This window comes from Brienomyrus brachyistius, chromosome 13 (assembly GCF_023856365.1).
Source record: "Brienomyrus brachyistius isolate T26 chromosome 13, BBRACH_0.4, whole genome shotgun sequence".
Lineage (NCBI taxonomy): Eukaryota > Metazoa > Chordata > Actinopteri > Osteoglossiformes > Mormyridae > Brienomyrus > Brienomyrus brachyistius.
In genome coordinates this window covers 1,693,887-1,712,533 of record NC_064545.1, presented here as the reverse complement: position 1 = coordinate 1,712,533, position 18,647 = coordinate 1,693,887, and the positions used below count along the sequence as shown (strand labels likewise).

At 40.6% G+C, this 18,647-nt stretch overlaps 1 protein-coding gene across 3 annotated transcripts in view; it reads right to left on the bottom strand.

Annotated features, from left to right (window-relative positions):
- The window catches only part of LOC125706743 (copine-7-like), a 32,783-nt gene extending 14,340 nt beyond the window's left edge, over nucleotides 1-18,443 (bottom strand). For 2 of the 3 annotated variants that reach the window (XM_048973558.1, XM_048973559.1), the window contains exons 1-7: nucleotides 18,301-18,443; nucleotides 16,085-16,248; nucleotides 9,054-9,236; nucleotides 7,098-7,172; nucleotides 5,147-5,221; nucleotides 600-683; nucleotides 241-330 (exon numbers count right to left, since the gene is read on the bottom strand). In XM_048973558.1, the coding sequence (XP_048829515.1) occupies nucleotides 241-330; nucleotides 600-683; nucleotides 5,147-5,221; nucleotides 7,098-7,172; nucleotides 9,054-9,236; nucleotides 16,085-16,246 (669 nt within the window). In that variant the 5' untranslated portion in view covers nucleotides 16,247-16,248; nucleotides 18,301-18,443. Of the gene's footprint in view, nucleotides 1-240; nucleotides 331-599; nucleotides 684-5,146; nucleotides 5,222-7,097; nucleotides 7,173-9,053; nucleotides 9,237-12,993; nucleotides 13,112-16,084; nucleotides 16,249-18,300 lie in introns of those variants that run through there. The other variant, XM_048973560.1, reaches the window with a different exon arrangement.
- Nucleotides 18,444-18,647: the final 204 nt, after the last annotated feature.

The following is an 18,647-nucleotide window of genomic DNA, read 5'->3' as shown; positions in this document are numbered from 1 at the left end:
AGAAAACACAGATCAGCTTCCCTTTTATGAAAAATGTACGGTGGAACCTAGTTATTAGGATTGATATGTGTCTACAGGAATTGGCAAATGGTAAGAAGATCCTGTGGAAGAGTGATTCCATGGAAATTGAAAGAGAAACGAGGTTTTTTCCCCCACTAATTTCCCTCAGGAACATCTATGAATATAGCTAAAGACCATTACTTATGAGTACTTATGAGTACATTACTTAGAAGTACCCACCTTCAGCCTCCTGTCCTCATCGCAGCTGCACAAAGAGCTCAGAGATACTTTAAATGTCTCCCAAACAGGGTTAAGATTGTTCTTGATTACCTGCCGAAACCAAGAGATATATAAGCTAAAGCCTAGTTTCAAGCAAGCACTCTGCACCCTAAAGTACCACGAACTTCCACAGCCGAATGGCTACACAGACCTAAACGGCAAACCCTGATGGTCCGTATCCCACTCCGTGGCAAGAAGGCATCAAATTAGAGCTTACTAATGTTATATTACAGGTTCAAATCCAATCTGCTCAAAATGATGCATAAATATTATGAGGTTAAGGAAGCCTTTCTTCACAAAGCAGTCAAACGTCTCCTCACCTCTGTTCTGTGGACCAGTTGTTCTGTTTTATCATCATTAATTCTATATATTTCCAAAAAGGGGTCCGATTTACTGAAGAGATCCTGCAGAAAATGGAACAGAATCAGGCCATCGGCTGGAACAGAGATAGTGTTTCTAGGCTTTCCTTTATTCTTTGAAAGCAGGTTTTTTTTAACACAAGTTTTTTAGACATTTAGACCCCATGCTGTGAGAAAGAGAGAGAAAAAAAAAGAAAGAATTCTGACATGGCGGCAGGGGAAAGGGTTTGGAAAATGTAAGGAAATGTAAGAAATGAAATTTCTTCTGAGTCGGTCATACGCACACACATTGAATAATTGAGACCATTCAAATGAAGCTGGGCTCAATCTAAGCAACCCGAGTATCATTATATATGATATTATGATTAGACACTGATACAGATTTTAAAAGAACACCTTGCCACAGCTGAACTTTATGACAAAAACCACACAGCTGAGAATGATCAGAAGCTGGAGGGTATTAAAGCATTTCCATTAGCGCTGCCTTTGGCACGTTCTTGAGTGTGCGTTTTTAAATCAGACACCACTCGCCAGCGTCAAGAACAGTGAGAACGGCATGACTCACCTCCAGCTATTTAACGGGAGACTCCTTTGAGTCCTCTCCCATCTCAGAGTCATTTAAAAAAACCAGAGTGTGTTTAAAAATTGAAAAGCTGCTTGGATAAATGTTCATATCTTTCTTCTCAATGGTTTGTTTTCTGACTGCGCTGCACCGGTTATTGCTCCCTTTTCACTGAAGTCATTCAATAATTTTGAGCACATAATTGTCTTTGCATTACGCTGGTATATTTATAGCACCACTGAACATTTTTTTTTAGGAAACACACTGAATGGTATCTGTTGTTCCGGCGGACATGTGACAGGCCTAATCACACCAGGGCTCTGTGCTGCATCACTGGAGCTTTAATAGAGGCTAATGGATGATCTTCACAGACACGTTAGCACCTAAAAGGTGGCTAATCCAACAAATACTACAAGGTGTTCAGTATGTGACGCAGCCCATAAAAGCTGCTAGTTTTATGCACCGGGGAGCATATAGTCTGCAAGACTAAAATGAGTTCATCAAGGGTGTAAGATATTGCTCTGATTTCTTCATTGTTCTCCATATGGGACGACCAAACACGGATTGTAAAGGCTTTTGCGAAGCTGATGTTGGTGTAACAGAATGCATAAATGTAAAACAGAGTTCTTTGCTTCTTACTGTTATCAAGCTTAAGAAATTGCTCCAGAGTACGTTTCCCCTAAAGGCCTGTGGCATAATCTAGCCAGTCGACAGGCTGGGGAATTGATGAGTATGCATTCTGCCTGCACTCCTTGAATACCATATCTCCATCATGCTCTTCTGCTGGATACCACAATCTGAGCATATCGATTACATCCCAGCGCCTCTCATAGTAACCACTGTTAACTCCTTTATTATTGTTACATTTTCCATCTTCGGTTGCAGGAAAAAAAAAAAAAAACAACTTATTGATTTCTCAGCTCATCTCTGAGGTCGCTTGCTTCTCGTAAGAGCCACACCAGTTCACAACTTCTTAAATCCTGCTTTGTTCGGACTAATCGCTTTAGGTGTGTCTGTGCTTGTCGTATAAGGTGGGTTAGGCCATGGACCATCTGGGCAATGCACAGAGGGATTCTGGGAAATGGTGGCAGAGTGTTAGGCGTAAAGAGAAGAGGCATGTAGGCAGAGGAACACAGGTCAACAGTACAGCGCGCTGTGTGGGAGAAGCTGCAGGCCCCCGAGGACAGCAAAACAAAACCGTGGAGTAGCTAGAGGGAGGTAACTTACCTCACTGAGAGCCTCTTTAACAGGCATCTCAAATGAAAGAATTCCCATAGTCAAATCTGGCCAATCACGGTCAATGTTAAAGTGTACGACCATCATGATTTGTATAATTAAAATGAACAAAAAAACTATTTTACATAAGACATGTATATCTTTACTATACAGGCAGTCCTCAGGTTATGAATAAGATCCATTTCCTAAGTGTTTTAGTCACTTTTTTAGGTAAGGCAGAAAAATAATAATACAGTTTATAATAAAAATATTGACTATATGGTAATATTATATAACAAGGGCTTGGTGCAGTGGTGCAGCAGTTAGCTCTGTTGCCTTACGCCACTGGGACTAGGGTTTGAGTCCCCATCAGGATTCTGTAAGTGGAGATTACATGTTCTCCCCTTGTCATTGTGGAGTTTCCTCCAGGTTTCCTCCTATAGTTCAAAAACATGCTGAGGTTAATTGGAGTTACCAAATTGCTCGCATGTGTGAGTGATTGATGTGTGTGAGTGTGCCCTGCAATGGGCTGGTGCCCCATCCTGGGTTGTTCCCTGCCTTGCAATCATAGGTCCATGAATAGGACAAGCAGTTACAAAAAATGGATGGATGGATGGATGGATGGATGGATGGATGGATGGATATTATATAGCCACTGAAACAACCCAATATTTTAATATAATAGGCTTTATGGCAGGCTGTTTGTAAGTATGAGTTGGCTGTAAGTTAGATGTTTGTAACCCAGAGACTGCCTGTCTGTGTGTGTGTGTGTGTGTATACAAATATATACGTATATGGTAGAACCTTGGTTCTCCAATGTCTCACATCTCATACAATCTAATTCTCTACCATATTGTTTGGTGAAAAAATGTCTTGGTTATCGAACGTATTTTTGGTTCTCAAACAAACCTTTTCATGCTAAAACCTGTCTGACAAAGCGCACATCTTTTTATGCATAAACAAAGGAGAGAATGCGTGCATACTGTATCAGTCAGTCTACCACTAACGCTTGAGTGTTGAACATCTCCGCCGAATTATGGTGTGAATATTCTCGTGTTTGGTTTTACTTATATTTTGTTATGAAATAAGCCACCGTGGATCCTAAGAAGATTAGTGATACCAGCAAACCAAAAAAGAAAGTTCTGAGAATCACAATAAAGCTTAAAAAGGAAATAATTGCAAAGTATGGCAGAGGTGTTTGCGTGTCTGATCTCGTTACAGGGTATGGAATGGCAAAATATTTTTATTTATTTATTTCATGTATTTATGGGTTTTAAAGTTTTTATTTATAGTTGTAGCATTAGGTATGTAGTTTGACAATCGTTTAGGGGTCTGGAATGGATTAATCCAATTTATATTATTTCTTATGGAAAAAACTGATTCAGTTTTCAACCAAATCAGTTCTCGAACAGCCTTCTGGAAGGGATTACCTTCGTCCTCTGTTTGCTGTCTGTTAGACGGTTTGGTGCTGACCCGTGTCTTAAATCAGCCATAAAATACCATCAAAACAATTATTTATCATCCAATTTGTTTCTTACCGCTTGGTTACCTTGTTAGACTTCCTTATCCATGAAAAGATTGGTTTTAATATTTTGGTGTGGCTTTGTGGACCTTTCTTTTGACAGCATACCTCTCGTTTTCAATAAAAAATAATGGCAAAATAGACCTCAAGTGAATTAAATAAATAAACTGAATTGGTCTTATCTTGCCTTACATGTCTGGGCATGCCTTGCATAGTGAATTTTTTTTCTATGCATTATTTTTTTTAAATAGATTTTCCTGATGCAGTACACAAATTTATGTGGTGATTTTATGAATTTTAAACGTAAAAAGGGGTCAGTGCCGACCCGAACACCAGAGCTGTTATAATGTTGACCAGAGCATTTATAATCTAGTGAATATTTTGTTTGTTTGTTTGTTTGTTTAAATAGAGGTTCCTGACAAAATCAAAAGGCCTTGATGCAGTATACAAATTTATGTGGTGCTTTTATGCATTTTAAGCTTACAAACGGATCAGTGCCGACCTGAACACCAGAGGTAAACAAAAGTATAGTCATGACCAGAGCATTTATAATTTAGTGAATTTTTTATCTTTTTTTAATTTAGTTTAAATAGAGGTTCCTGACAAAGTCAAAAAGCCTTGATGCAGTTAACAAAAATTTGTGTGGTGCTTTTATGCATTTAAAACTTACAAACCCTAACACCATAGGAAGGTTAAGTTCAAGAACTGTATATATATGTAGTTGTATATATACATACAGTATATACTGTACATTCACACACACAAATACTTATATACTTATATACATACATACATACATACATACAAATGTACAAACACACGCACATTACTGTATATGGACAAAAGTCAATTCAAGCCAATCAATTCGACCCCTTAGTTCCAGTGAAGGGGACTTCTAAAGCTTCTACATACCAAGACATTTTGAACAATTCCATACTTCCAACTTTTTCAGAACAGATTGGGGAAGATTGGGCCCTTTTCTGTTTCACCATGACTGGGCCCCAGTGCACAAAGTAAGGTCCTTAAACACATGAGTTTGGAGTGGAAGAACTTGACTGGCCTTCACATCCAACATCAGTGCATGATCTCTCAAATGCTCTTTTGGAGCATAAAAGTTCCAGTAGGAGTAATGGCCATGTGTCCCAATACTTTTGTCCAAATAGTGGATATATAGTGCCAGTCTGAAAGTTATAAACCTGCAAAACTCACCTTGTCATCAAGTTTCTCTGCAGAAAAGGAAAGCTCAACATATTCATTGTTTCCCGAAATTTCCTCCACGCTCACCTAGGAAAGAAATTAAATGCATCAATCACTCCTCTAATTAAAAAAAACTCAGTTTATTTATGTAATGCAGTTTTTATATAATTACTTATTTCTTTATTGTGATTTTCATTCAAACAAAAGCAGTTCACTGTATGAAGAAAAACTGTTGTCTTTATTCGATATGTTGTAAAAATTAATAACTAACTAGCCTCTTGAAAACTGATAAGCCTGTAGGTGTTCTTGGGACAGAATGAGTCTTGTCATTTGGCGCCAAGGTGAAGCAAGACACAGAATCATGATTTCTTGGTTTCTTGTATGGAGAGACTGATGTTCTTGAATTTCACTCGCATTTGGCCATTTTGACACATTTAGCATCTATCTGTTCATATGCTTGATTCTTAAATTAAGTCAACAGAACAGGATTGTAGTATATGCTTGATAACCATGAGACCCTAACATCTTCTCAATGGCTTGAGGGTGATTAATGGGGCATATTAAGATGAGGCGTCAGTTTTATGGCAATTCTTTGTAGGTCAGTTACTGTTTATAACAAATAACTCTTACCATCCTAACAAATTCTGCCAGATTATTGATTGCATGCTCTTTTTCGATCATTTTAAATGCCATGATATGAAGAAGCATATTCTGACACACAGAAATTTTGTTTTTTGCATGGATAGTAAATTACACTCTTCCACCAACATGTTGTATGACGTGATATTTCCACTATGCCTGGTCTTTGATAGTGTCTGCTTATGCCATACCTTTCTGCACTGCCTTCCTTCCTGGAATTACAACAGGTTACCTATACCATGTTTTGAGGGGGAATCAAATCATACATTCCCTTTTTTCGGAGAAGTAATTCCATTTAAAAGTTTAAATGTCACAGACTGTTCTCTTCTCTGCTGGATGAGTTTCAAGGTGAATGATTTTCAAAGCATTGCAGTTCATGCGAATAATGAAATGTTCTGGGCAGCATATCAATAATCATTTAGTAATAATTGTTTTATGGGGGCAGGCTGACAGGATGGTGAGAGAATGGGGGAATGGCAACCATTCATAAATATAGACTGTAAATATCAACTAAAACTGTCCATACATTTAATCCATTTATGTAACTTGTATTTTGGATGCGTGTTGAGATCCAGGCAGTTACACAGCCATTGACTTTCTATTGCACGCTTTCATTGATTATGGCCAAGTGGATCTACAGTGAATACCTAATTAATACTGTGAACAGCACTAGCTCAACTACTGCTAGAGATAAAACGTTTAGCACACAAATGTATCAAATAGATCCGTGAGAGGTTTCAATGATATTATTAATAAGGTGCAGAAGACACAGGCCGTCCTAGATATGCATATACTGCAAAATTACAGCATTGTTTACAGGATAAACGGCCTCTACACATAGATTCTAGAGATCTACTGCACACATGCCAACTCTTGTTTTATTTCACGAGCAATGGAGTATTTAATGGTGCATGATAAAAGTCACGCAGATGTAGGTGTTAAAGTGAATGTAATGAGAGTTATGTGTTGGCGTGCATTGTAAGATCATTAAAGTGGGGCAAAATGGCAGCCAGGTGGAAAGTGGTTGATTGAAGGAAACATTTTGTATGTGCCAGAGGCTCGAGTCTCTACATCAGGCATATTACACTATAAAGAAGTATATGAGGGTTTCTTGCATTAAAGCACTTAAGGATCACAGTGATGAAATTAAGCTTCAGCTTTCATAATGGGCAAGATTATCCTTCTGTCAGTTACAGATTGGTTTAACTGACTTCCTGCTGGTTGCTTTTTGATTGCAGTTTGACTCGAAGGTGTAGCAATCCACCCACAGTTGTTTCAAAGTATTTCGTTAGATATAAAAAGACACGACATGTGAAAAACACACCGTAATGGTGGATTTCCCAGCATTCTTCCCATATTTCAGAGAAAGAAGCTTCACCATCTTCTTCTGAGCCACAATCTGTGAGAGAAAAAACATGGTCAGACATTTCTAGAGCTGTGGAAGATTAATGCACTTTTGTAGTTATTTGTTATACGTTGGTACTTGACAGCTCTTCTCTGGTTTCACATATAGAAACGCCTGCTCACTGCGATGCAGCAGTGCTGTATGGGCAAACACTCGGAGACCCTTCCCACTTTTGTTTCATCTTAAAGGACATTTAGTCTCTAATTCAGAGCCAATTAACAATAAAATCGTAATTTTTCCTACCACCTTCGTTGGAATTGTTTAAGGTACTAATTTCCAGTGGTGTAACTATTTAATGTCACACCATACTAAATTACATCTTAAGCTGAATTACACATCTCATTTGGCAATGTCGGAAATTACTCTAAATACAGAACTGAAAATTTCTCAGAAGAAACATCCACTACTAAATGCACTACTGGAGAAAATTAGATTAAAGTAAATCAAGACTAGAATGGGATGAGAATCAGCACCTCCGAATCCGAGACCATGGTTCTCAGCCGGAAAAGGGTAGAGTGCTCTCTCCGGGTTGGGGATGGGGTCCTCCCCCAAGTGGAGGAGTTTAAGTATCTCGGGATCTTGTTCACGAGTGGGGGAATGATGGAGCGGGAGATCGACAGGCGGATCGGTGCGGCGTCAGCAGTCATGCGGGCGCTGCATCGGTCTGTCATGGTGAAGAGAGAGCTGAGCCAAAAGGCGAAGCTCTCGATTTACCAGTCGATCTACGTTCCTACCCTCACCTATGGTCATGAGCTTTGGGTAGTGACCGAAAGAACGAGATCGCGGGTACAAGCGGCCGAAATGAGTTTCCTCCGCAGGGTGGCTGGGCTCTCCCTTAGAGATAGGGTGAGGAGCTCAGTCATTCGGGAGGGACTCAGAGTAGAGCCGCTGCTCCTCCGCATCGAGAGGAGCCAGATGAGGTGGCTCGGGCATCTGATCAGGATGCCTCCGGGACGCCTCCCTGGGGAGGTATTCCGGGCATGTCCCACTGGGAGGAGGCCCCGGGGAAGACCCAGGACACGCTGGAGAGACTATGTCTCTCGGCTGGCCTGGGAACGCCTCGGGGTCCCCCCAGAGGAGCTAGACGAAGTGGCCGGGGAGAGGGAAGTCTGGGTCTCCCTGCTGAGGCTGCTGCCCCCGCGACCCGACTCCGGATTAAGCGGGAGATAATGGATGGATGGATGGATAAATCAAGACTAGGGTAACTTGCCTACCTGCTATAGAGAGGTGGACAGTCCAGGTGCAGAAAGTGAAAATCCAGACTAAGATTTAGTTTCAACCAGCTGAGCATGAAGAGTCACAGTCTCAGAGTACTGATTGGTTGAAACAAAATCTTAGTCTGGATTTTTATTTTCTGAACCTAAACCGTCCACCTCTGCTGCTAAAACACTGCACGGGTGGAGTTACACTACTGAAAGTCATTTACTATTCTGAATAGCAAGCATGTTAGTATGTCATTTTTAAAGTCATTTTTATTTTTTTTAAAAAAGTTAACACTGGGATGCGCTGGTAGCAACACAGATTTATAATGCAAAGTAATATTAGCACCATCCTTACCATTACCATCATCATTGTCAAGGGGCACTATTGGTTGTCATTAAGATGTTCTCTCATAAATAATTGACATTTGACCATGATTCAGTAGTTTTACCCTTTGCTCCATGTAGTTGTGTCTTCTAAGTCTAACACTATGGGTTAGGGTTGAGTGAGCAGCATGCTGCATGCTAATTAGTACCCATATTTACACGCAGGTTGTAGAACGAAACGCACTGGTGTGACAAATAAGGATTAAGGCATCAGTAGAGCATATCAAATACTATTAGGCAGGTCTCTGAATGCCTCAGACCAGGATGAGACACCAGGCCAGCGTCCTACCTGGCCAAGCGTGCACTCCATGCCTCCCAGGTAGTCATCCTCATGGGTGTCGATGCTATGAGACCCATGGATGTCATATACCTCAAAACGCAGCTTCTGCACCTCCTCAAAGAGGTAGTCCAGAGTAAAGACCTTGCTGAAGGTAGGGTTCAGGTTACTCTTGATGACCTCCGTCCTGTCTATCTGGCTCAGGGAAGGGAAAAACACATGATGGGTAAGGATTGATGAGGGACAGGGCAAGAGGACAGTGACCCCTGAAAGAAATGACGCCTGATCAGTTCATCAAGGAGGTTTCTTTAAAAGTAAAATCATTCAAGGGTAATATAAGACACATCCATCCATCTAGAGTCTGCTCTCCCAGTGAGGGTCATGGTAAATATGACACAGAATGATCCAGATGGAAAATGAAATAATGAATTTATTTCACATGGGTGTGCATTTACTATTGTACGAATCTTATACTGCAGTAAGTAATCTTAAAGTTGAAAAAACAAAGAAAATGTCACAACGATGTAGAAACAATGAGTGCAGTAAGGTGACCATGCACTGGCATCAGCACCTTGGACAGCAGCCGCCTGGCAACACAGGACCGATATTTCAACAAAAACTGCCTCTCTGGGGCATGAGTAGCATCCCCCATATCCATAATGGTATCTCCCATCGCATGTGCCATACCCCACATCCCTAACACTAACTCCCACTGCATGTGGTATCACCTACTGTATGTACCTAACGCTAACTCCCACTGTATGTGGTATCCCCTATGTCTCTAATGCTAACTCCCACTGCATGTGGTACCTCCTACATCCCTGATGCCAGCTCCCACTGTATGTGGTATTCCTTATGTCCCTAATACTAATTCCCACTGCATCTGGTATCCCCTATGTACCTAACACTAACTCCCACTATGTGTGGTATCCCCTATGTCCCTAACACAAACTCCCACTGCATCTGGCATTCCCTACTGTATGTACCTAACGCTAACCCCCACTGTATGTGGTATCCCCTACACCCCTAACACTAACTCCCACTGCATGTGGCATCCCCTATGTCCCTAACACAAACTCCCACTGCATGTGGCATCCCCTATGTCCCTAACACAAACTCTCACTGCATGTGGTATCCCCTATGTTCCTAACACAAACTCTCACTGCATGTGGTATCCCCTATGTCCCTAACGCTAACCCGAACTGCATCGGGTATCCCCTACTGTATGTACCTAACGCTAACCCCCACGGTATGTGGTATCCCCTATGTCCCTAACGCTAACTCCCAATGCATGTGGTATCCCCTACGTCCCTAACACTATCTCCCACTGCATGTGGTATCCCCTATGTCACTAACGCTAACTACCACTGCATGTGGTATCTCCTACGTCCCTAACACTAACTCCCAATGCATGTGGTATCCCCTATGTTCCTAACAGTAACTCTCACTGCATGTGGTATCCCCTACGTCCCTAACGCTAACTCCCAATGCATGTGGTATCCCCTATGTTCCTAACAGTAACTCTCACTGCATGTGATACCCCCTATATCCTAATGTTACCTCGACCCAAAATACTCTCCAGAGAGTATTATAAAGACACATATAGTAAAAAAGAAAATTTCAACCCTAGTAGATATTCCACTGACCCGCCTATCTATAGGTCACTGATCCTGGTCAGGGTTACGAGCCCTAGTCAAGTTTGAACATTTAAAATTCAAATAAAATTTACCTGGACCTTGGCAGTTTATCAAACTAGAAAACAAAATAAAAAGTCCTCCACTCAGCATAGCACTGCATTGTTATAACAGGTGGAAATGTGGTACATTTTTGTAGCAGTGCTAAATCAGTAAGATGGTATAGTGAAATTAAAGTGGTGTTCAGAGATATGAGTATTTTATAATAACAACACGAGTACAAGTGAAGGGCACACATGACAGCACATATCGGAGTTTGTGAGGTTTAGAGTATATACATTCGCATATATGTATGAAATGTTGAGTGTGTATATAAATATTCAGTATATATAAAACAGAAAACAAATGATGGAGCTTCTGACCCTTTGATCAAGGTATGTGTATAACAATGTTTATAAACAGACCTCTGCATTGCACTGGTAAGCACTTAATGAGCCACTGTACTGCGCAAGATACTACTGAATTAAACACTTTATAAAATGGGGTTTGTGTAATGCAACATTGTACAGAATGTGAAACATTGTATTTTCACCTTGAGGTAAAAAGTTACAATTAACTAAGGCCTGATAAATTGAAGGTCACTGCTTCTTTGTTTGATATTTCACACGTGCTGCGCTCCACTGCAGAATACTGCATGGAAGTGGTAAAAGAGTGCAGAAACACTGCTTAATTGTCCATTTTAATCTACCATCTGCCAGCACAGCACTGTAAACATTGTTCTGCTTACTGGAGCGGTGAAGCCCTTCGATGCCAAGCTGAAATGTGAATTTGTAGGTCTGTTGAACGGGACTGGGATGGCTGATGGAGGGTTTGTGAATGGAAGCCACGTGGTCAGCAATGGATATAAAAGGATTATTTTTTTCTTCTAATGAATATTTGCTTGGATTGTGCAAACTATGGATTCAGTCAATCTACGAGAAAAAGGAAATCAAGTGGAATCTGCACCAGAAATAACTCTGAATATTGATGCGGGAAGCTGAAGCCAAGACCACTGGCTCTGATACAGTGATTTACATACAAACACACAAAAACACAAAATGCATGAAAACTCTACAATAGTAGCCAGAAAACACAACTTTCTTACAAATATTTCACAGCTTAAATCAAATGCAGCTTCATTAAGATTTATTTATGATGAGAAGAGATGCATTTTAGTTTTCCTGCAGTCCAACATATTCATTCATTTCTCACAACCACCCTTTAAATTACTTACAAATTTAAATGCATATATTATTGTAAACTTAATAAAAACAACAGTCATGCATTTACTGGGTAAAGATCTGCATCTTTGGTGTGACAACTCGATTAGATGTGAATGACGGCTGAAGGGTGACTATGTGTTTCAAGCACACATTTGGATGATTCAGAGGGATTACATTCAGTAACTTCTATCGTCACTATGCGGCCCGAGTGAAATGCACTGCTGCCTGGAAAAAAAACACCTGGTTTCTCTAAAACTCAGCTCATTTGTTTGTCTTTGCAAATAAATTTTCTGCATTAGACGTTTTGTATGGGACATGTATTTATTAAATCCCACTCCTACCCACACCTGGAGATTTTCAACCTTCCTGTCTGTTCTGAAAGGATTTAGCATTAATATTAATAGAATGTGCACACATTCATAATAGGTGGTACAGTGAAATATTCAAACACCTGCTCCAGAAAGTCATCTGGTGAAGCTCTCATTAATAAGCGGCCTGTGCTCTGTGCTACCTGGGATAGGCTATAGACTCCCCCGCAAAGACGTATTTAATAAGCAGTTGGAAGATGGATGGATGGATGTATGGATGGATGGAAGAAAGGAAGGTTTCTATCTGGACTCATGAATAGGATGAATTGCATTGTCATTTTCCCTGACATAACATGTTAATTTGAAATCAGTTACAAGGGGAGAGAACTAAACAGTGGGGTGTCATTGAATGAATCCTCTAATCTGATGCCGCTTCAGCTGAGAATTGAATTTCAGCAGTTTGTATTGTGCACTTCATGCAGAAGGAATTGTAGCACGCTGCACATAAATCTGCCATAACTACATTTTACAGTATATTTGCATGGGTCAGTTTATTAAATGCATTTTACACAAAGACAGGAAGATTTACTAGTCATAATTGATTTGTTTTGAAAATTCAATATAGTTACATGTCTTTCACACACATGTGAAACAGTGTGAACTCACAAGTAACCACAAATTTTCCCTTTTTTGAATGAGAAAAGATGGGGTGACTCACACATACACGTGGGGTCTCTAACACACTTACGGTTTAGGTCTTGAACCCCGCCCCGTGCTCTGTGCGTGTGTGGGGTTTGCATGTTCTTCCCCTGCTCGTACCTTCAGGTACTCCAACATCCCCAACAGTTCAAAGACATGCAATAAAGGGTACAAGCTGGTTTTTATTTCCTGCATAGTATCTATGCAGCCGCGTACCCCTATGCCATAACCTGATGCACACCTCCCCGGAAATGTGACTACAGGTATCAGGGTACCGTGTGGGGCACGCAGCTACCTACAAAGATTATTCTACACAGAAGCAAAAATCAGCCTTTACTAGTGATTAAATTGGTGAGAGTGGGTCCCCTGTGCCGGACTGGCGTCCAATCCATGGGGTCTCCCTGCTTTGTGCCCTGTGTTGCGTTGGATGTGCTCCTCGTCACCCTCATGAGCCCGTACTGGATGAGGGATTAGAAGATGAATAGATGGAAATGTGGGTAATTACTGGGGTTAACTATCTCACATTAGCTTAATGCATATATAAAATGTGGCTCATTCCAGAGATAATACCTGATAATAATATCTGAGATCTGTCATTAAGTTTCATTATTGTTAGTGTGAACCAAATTATTCTGAGTCCTTGTACTTAATATATATCTTTTAGAAGTTTCACATTATTTCATTTAGTCAGTGTTCCATGTGAGAGAAGGGCTTACATGAACAATACCACAAAATACACTTAAGTATCTTGCACATGCATTTCTATTTTGTTGATAGGTCTAAAAGCAATCCTTACTTAAAACCAACATATTCATCCCTGAGTACACTGCGTGAAGTTGGCCAGTACTCACTGGTACACAGAACCAGCACCTCTCTTGCATTCCTCTCCCCCAATCCCAAGGACTCACCGCACCCTCCCCCCATCCCACGCCTTCGCCGCTTCATACCCCCAGCGTGAACAGGCGGGTCTGTGACCAGCGCCTCCATGGCTGCAGGACCGGATGGCTGTCTGTCTGTGCTGGACTACCTCCACCTCCCCATTTCCCTCACCTGTTGCGAGTTGTCATTTTATGTTGTAAGGTGTAGTGACCATGTGCTTATGTTGCTGAGGTGTTTTTTTCGGTTCCTACAATGTCCACCCCACTGGAGTACAGTCTGGGGGCTGTTTTTTTATTCTCCTCCTCTCTCCTCATGTTATTCTGTTTCTTATCTTCTCTCTGTTTGCCCCTGTCTCCCGACCTGTCTCCCCCCTACTGTGATGTTTGTGTATATGTATGGTCGGGTTGATGGCCAGTTTTTTCGCTGGTACTTGTGACTAGTGACATGGTGTATTGCAACAGCAATAAAGGGTTCTCATATCATATCATATCTTTGTTTCTCTTCAGAGTACCAGCATCTCTCAATATCTGCTGGAACTGAATAACAAGGGGAGTACCGGCACCTGGTACTGTATAATAAAGGGAGTACCAGCACCCGGTACTGAATAACAAGGGGAGTACCAGCACCTGGTTCTGAATAACAAGGGGAGTACTGGCACATGGTGCTGAATAACAAGTGGAGTACCAGCAACTGAATAGCAAGTGGAATTCCAGCTCCTGGTACTGAATAACAAAAGGAATTCTGGCTCCTAGTACTGAATAACGAAGTGAGTATCAACACTTGGTACTGAATTACAAGTGGAGTACCAGCACCTACTGCTGAATAACAAGGGGAGTACCGGCACCTAGTACTAACTAACAAGGGGAATTCCAGCACCTTGTCTAAGTTACACATCTGTCCACATTTAGCCCTATACACTGGACCAAGACGGTAGAGGTTTTACGACTGGGGATAAACTGATACACATGTTTGCAGAACAACCACACAAACTCAATATATACACCTTGAGTACTGTAGAATACCTCAGATAAATTGGTGAACATGCTGCAATGCACACAGATACTGCTAGAGTGAGTTCGCCACTGTCATTTTGAGGCAGCCGAGCAACTCAATAAAAATGACATACGATTTTCTGGGGTGTATAGAGCACATTTTGAAGGCAGTGTCACTTCCAGTCAAGCTGAACCATACTCAGCATTCCAGCTCCCCATATTATTTCTTCTGCATGGCACCGATGATGGAGAATACGAGCGGGATTAACATTTTATCCCGGCTGCTGATGCTGCATCACAGACTTCTGCTATTTCTCATACAAGACCCACATGTCAAGCTTTAGGGCCACACCAGAATGTAATTTGAAAAAGCCAACGATATTGAGACAACACACTGGTAGCTACCGTTGCCCAGTTTGTGTAGAGCGACACAATATTCTTGCTTTCATATTACATACAGAGGCAGTCAAAAAAAAAAAGTTTGGACACACCTACCCACAGAAAGGTTTATTTGTGCTATTCTCTACATTTTAGAATAATTATAAAGACGGGGGCCGGGGGGTGGGGGGGGGGGCAACTCTGTGAGTTGGGACTCAGATGGTTACCAGGTTGCTGGTTCTAATTCTTGGGTTAGCAGACTGATCCCACTACTGGGCTCCTAAGCAACGTCCTTAACCCCAGTTGCACAAGGGCCTGGCCGACCCTACTGTCTCCTCTGTGCCAGTTCCATGAGGTGGCCTCCTGGGATGCTTCTCCAGCTGTCCTGAAAGAGGCCCCACATATATTCTGAGCACTCATTGGCTGCTTTTCCTCCACTCTCTGATCAGACTCCTCCAATAACTTCTCTAACGGGGTTTAGGTCAGGTGGCCAGGTCATGTGATGCAACACTATCACTCTCCTTTGTAGGTGGCTTGGTTTGTCCAAACTTATAACTGGTACTGTATATCATGAATGAATTAAAAATACCAACAAAGTTATAAAAATATAAATAGCATCTACTACCCTCATTCAGGCCTGCAGCCAGAAACAAATTTCGCAGGGGATCTGGTAAAAGTCTCTCTCGGTAGATTTTAGCAACTGGGGAGAGGGGGTCCCTGCACAGCAGAAGGAGGGGGGTGCAAACTCATATTTTTACTACCCGGCTACATGCCTGCCCTCATCATAATAAAGTCAGAAGCTCAGTGTTCTGAATCTTCACCGAACGTGAAGCATGTTAGTTGACGTCAACATGGTGTGCACAACAGTGCACCAGGGGTGTGAGGACCCACCTCTTCCCAGTCTCCCTCCCCCTGACCCATGAGGATGACACAGGGGTCGGACTTGTTTAGCGTATCCCGGTCCAGCAGAGTCTTGCAGGAGACTCTCAGCTCCACTTTACAGGCATTTCTTGCGGGTGGTGAACTCGTCTGGTCCAGGGTGTCATTCATCATGGCTGAGAAGATCAGAGTCATGGCATATTATTCGATGAAGTAGTGTGAATCTACTAAAAATATATATTTATAAAACCAAAATTCCAGTTTTTGAGAATCATACTGGATTATTAAACTATACTTTTATACTATTTCATTCATTCGTTGCCACAAAACACTTCTTCAGGTCAAGGTCATGATGCTGTGTGATCTCAGATAACAAAGGTATAAAGTAAACCCTGTACAGGACAGCAGAACATGTACATCAGTGTACAATAATGGTCAGAGGAATACTATGGAGGTACTAATCCACCCAAAGAAAATGTCTTTAGGCTGAAATCAGATCTGCAGCTGCAGATGTGAGAGGCAGTTCTTTCCATTAAGAAACGATGTAAGAAACAGCTTAGAAGAAGCTATTTAAAAATAACTAAAAACATGATTAATTAAACTCTTCATTATTTTACCCTCACGTTTCCCCCAATTTACGGTTCTCTTGAAGGTAAAGAATCATTTTTTTGTCTAAAAGGACAGCTTTTAAGACTAAAAAGCCTGTCATTAATATTCATGGAGATACATATTAGCATGCAATATCAATACTCCTCCGCTGCAATGAATGAACACTTGACGATTCTATAATTTACGCAGAGAAGGATAATCTCTGTTTCATAATGGGGGTCAAAGACTTCTTTAAACTGCCTATAGCGTAATTCACAGTATTCTGAATTTTGTAAAGACTCTTATTACAGTTACCCGTTTCCCATCCACCTATTATAGTTTTTGTTAACATTCACTCTTTTTCTCATCATCATCAAACGTCTCCACAGGCATCGTTTCAAATCTTTTCAATGTCTGTAATCACTTCTCTTTTGCAATTTGCAGGTATATTAAAGAATTATGCACACTGTTACAATGTTACACGATGTTGAAATAAAGGAAAGAATGAACACCTGTTACATTATATTTTGCCTTATTTTAATATTACACTACATTAGACTGCAATATAATTACGGTTTCAGTAAATCTAAAAATGTACATATTATAATATATTTGTTTGCAAAACATATTTCGAGATATTTTCGACAATTTTAATCATGAACTGATACAGATATTACTTAGGGCAGGTCGGGTTCTCCAGTTGAAACCTTTTTGTGTAACTTGTAAAAATCTTGCTGTCTGTCCAGCTTTACGGTCGCAATTAAGTTTATTTGAAAATGCTGAGTTGGGTGTAGGCTACATTATCAGAAATAAACAATCTTATTAACAATTTACCCAATTCTCTTCAGCACATGCGAAGTACAATTATGAAGCCTCAAAGTTTAAACAGCGAAATGCACGTCCGTGCCCAATTACAATGCTAAAGAAAAAAAAATCAAGACTCGTAAAGCGTCACAAGAGGCAATAAAAAAGTAATAATTGTAACAGTAATAACATCTATCTATACAGTATAGAAGTATTGATGCGATTCCCTTGTTTAATCACGCTCAAAACACAATTTGATCACTCATGGTATTTACAGAATTACTAAAGCTCCGTTACTCCCGTGCTCGTGAACAAAATCGTTTATCATTAACGAAGATGATAATAATGGAAGTCATATTGCTTTCTAGCTAACTGATACAAATATCTAGCAAATTAAGTACCGCTGTATGTAGAATAAAAATGCCGTCGTTTTTGTTGTAAGGACATTTTATTAATTTAATAAGACATGAAACAAAACGTTTGCTTTTCCGTAGAAAAACAGAACACTGAAACAAAAATAGCATTATAGTCGTAATTTTAAAAAAGGCCAAGTCGACGAAACACCACTACATATTTACAAAGATGCTTACTTACGTTAAGATAACGAAATACATACAATGCACTCTTGCATATATATAATTTAACTATGTTTTCAATCACTAAGATGTACATACGGTCATCCACATTCCAATGCGGTCCGTAAAACTCAGAAGATTCAAAAGAAGACAAAATACACCAGCAAATGAAATGCGAGTCGATTCCCAGCATGTGAAGAATATTACAGTTGACTTATATTCTCAGTGACTTTCTGGTGCTGTGAAAAAAAGACTTCTTACCTGCTGTATTCCCCGAATAGTCGCACTTGTTTAAACCTGTCCACAGTCACCTTCGAGCTGAAGAAAACTCGGGATTGGAGGGAAGGCGAAGAGTGAAGGTGAATTTGTTTGCATCTCTTATAATATGCACCATGTAGTCAGTGTCCGCTGGGGGGAGACATCGATGCGAATCTGGCTCGTCCCCAAAAGAGGCTTCGCGCATGGTCGTCGTAAATCTGTCGGTATTTACGCTTCTTAAATTATGATGTCTAGCTCTCGATAAAAAATAAGCAATAAATAAGTAAATAAAGCACAATGTGTAATGTACGAAACATTTGTGAATGTGGTACACTAAAATAAATAATTCT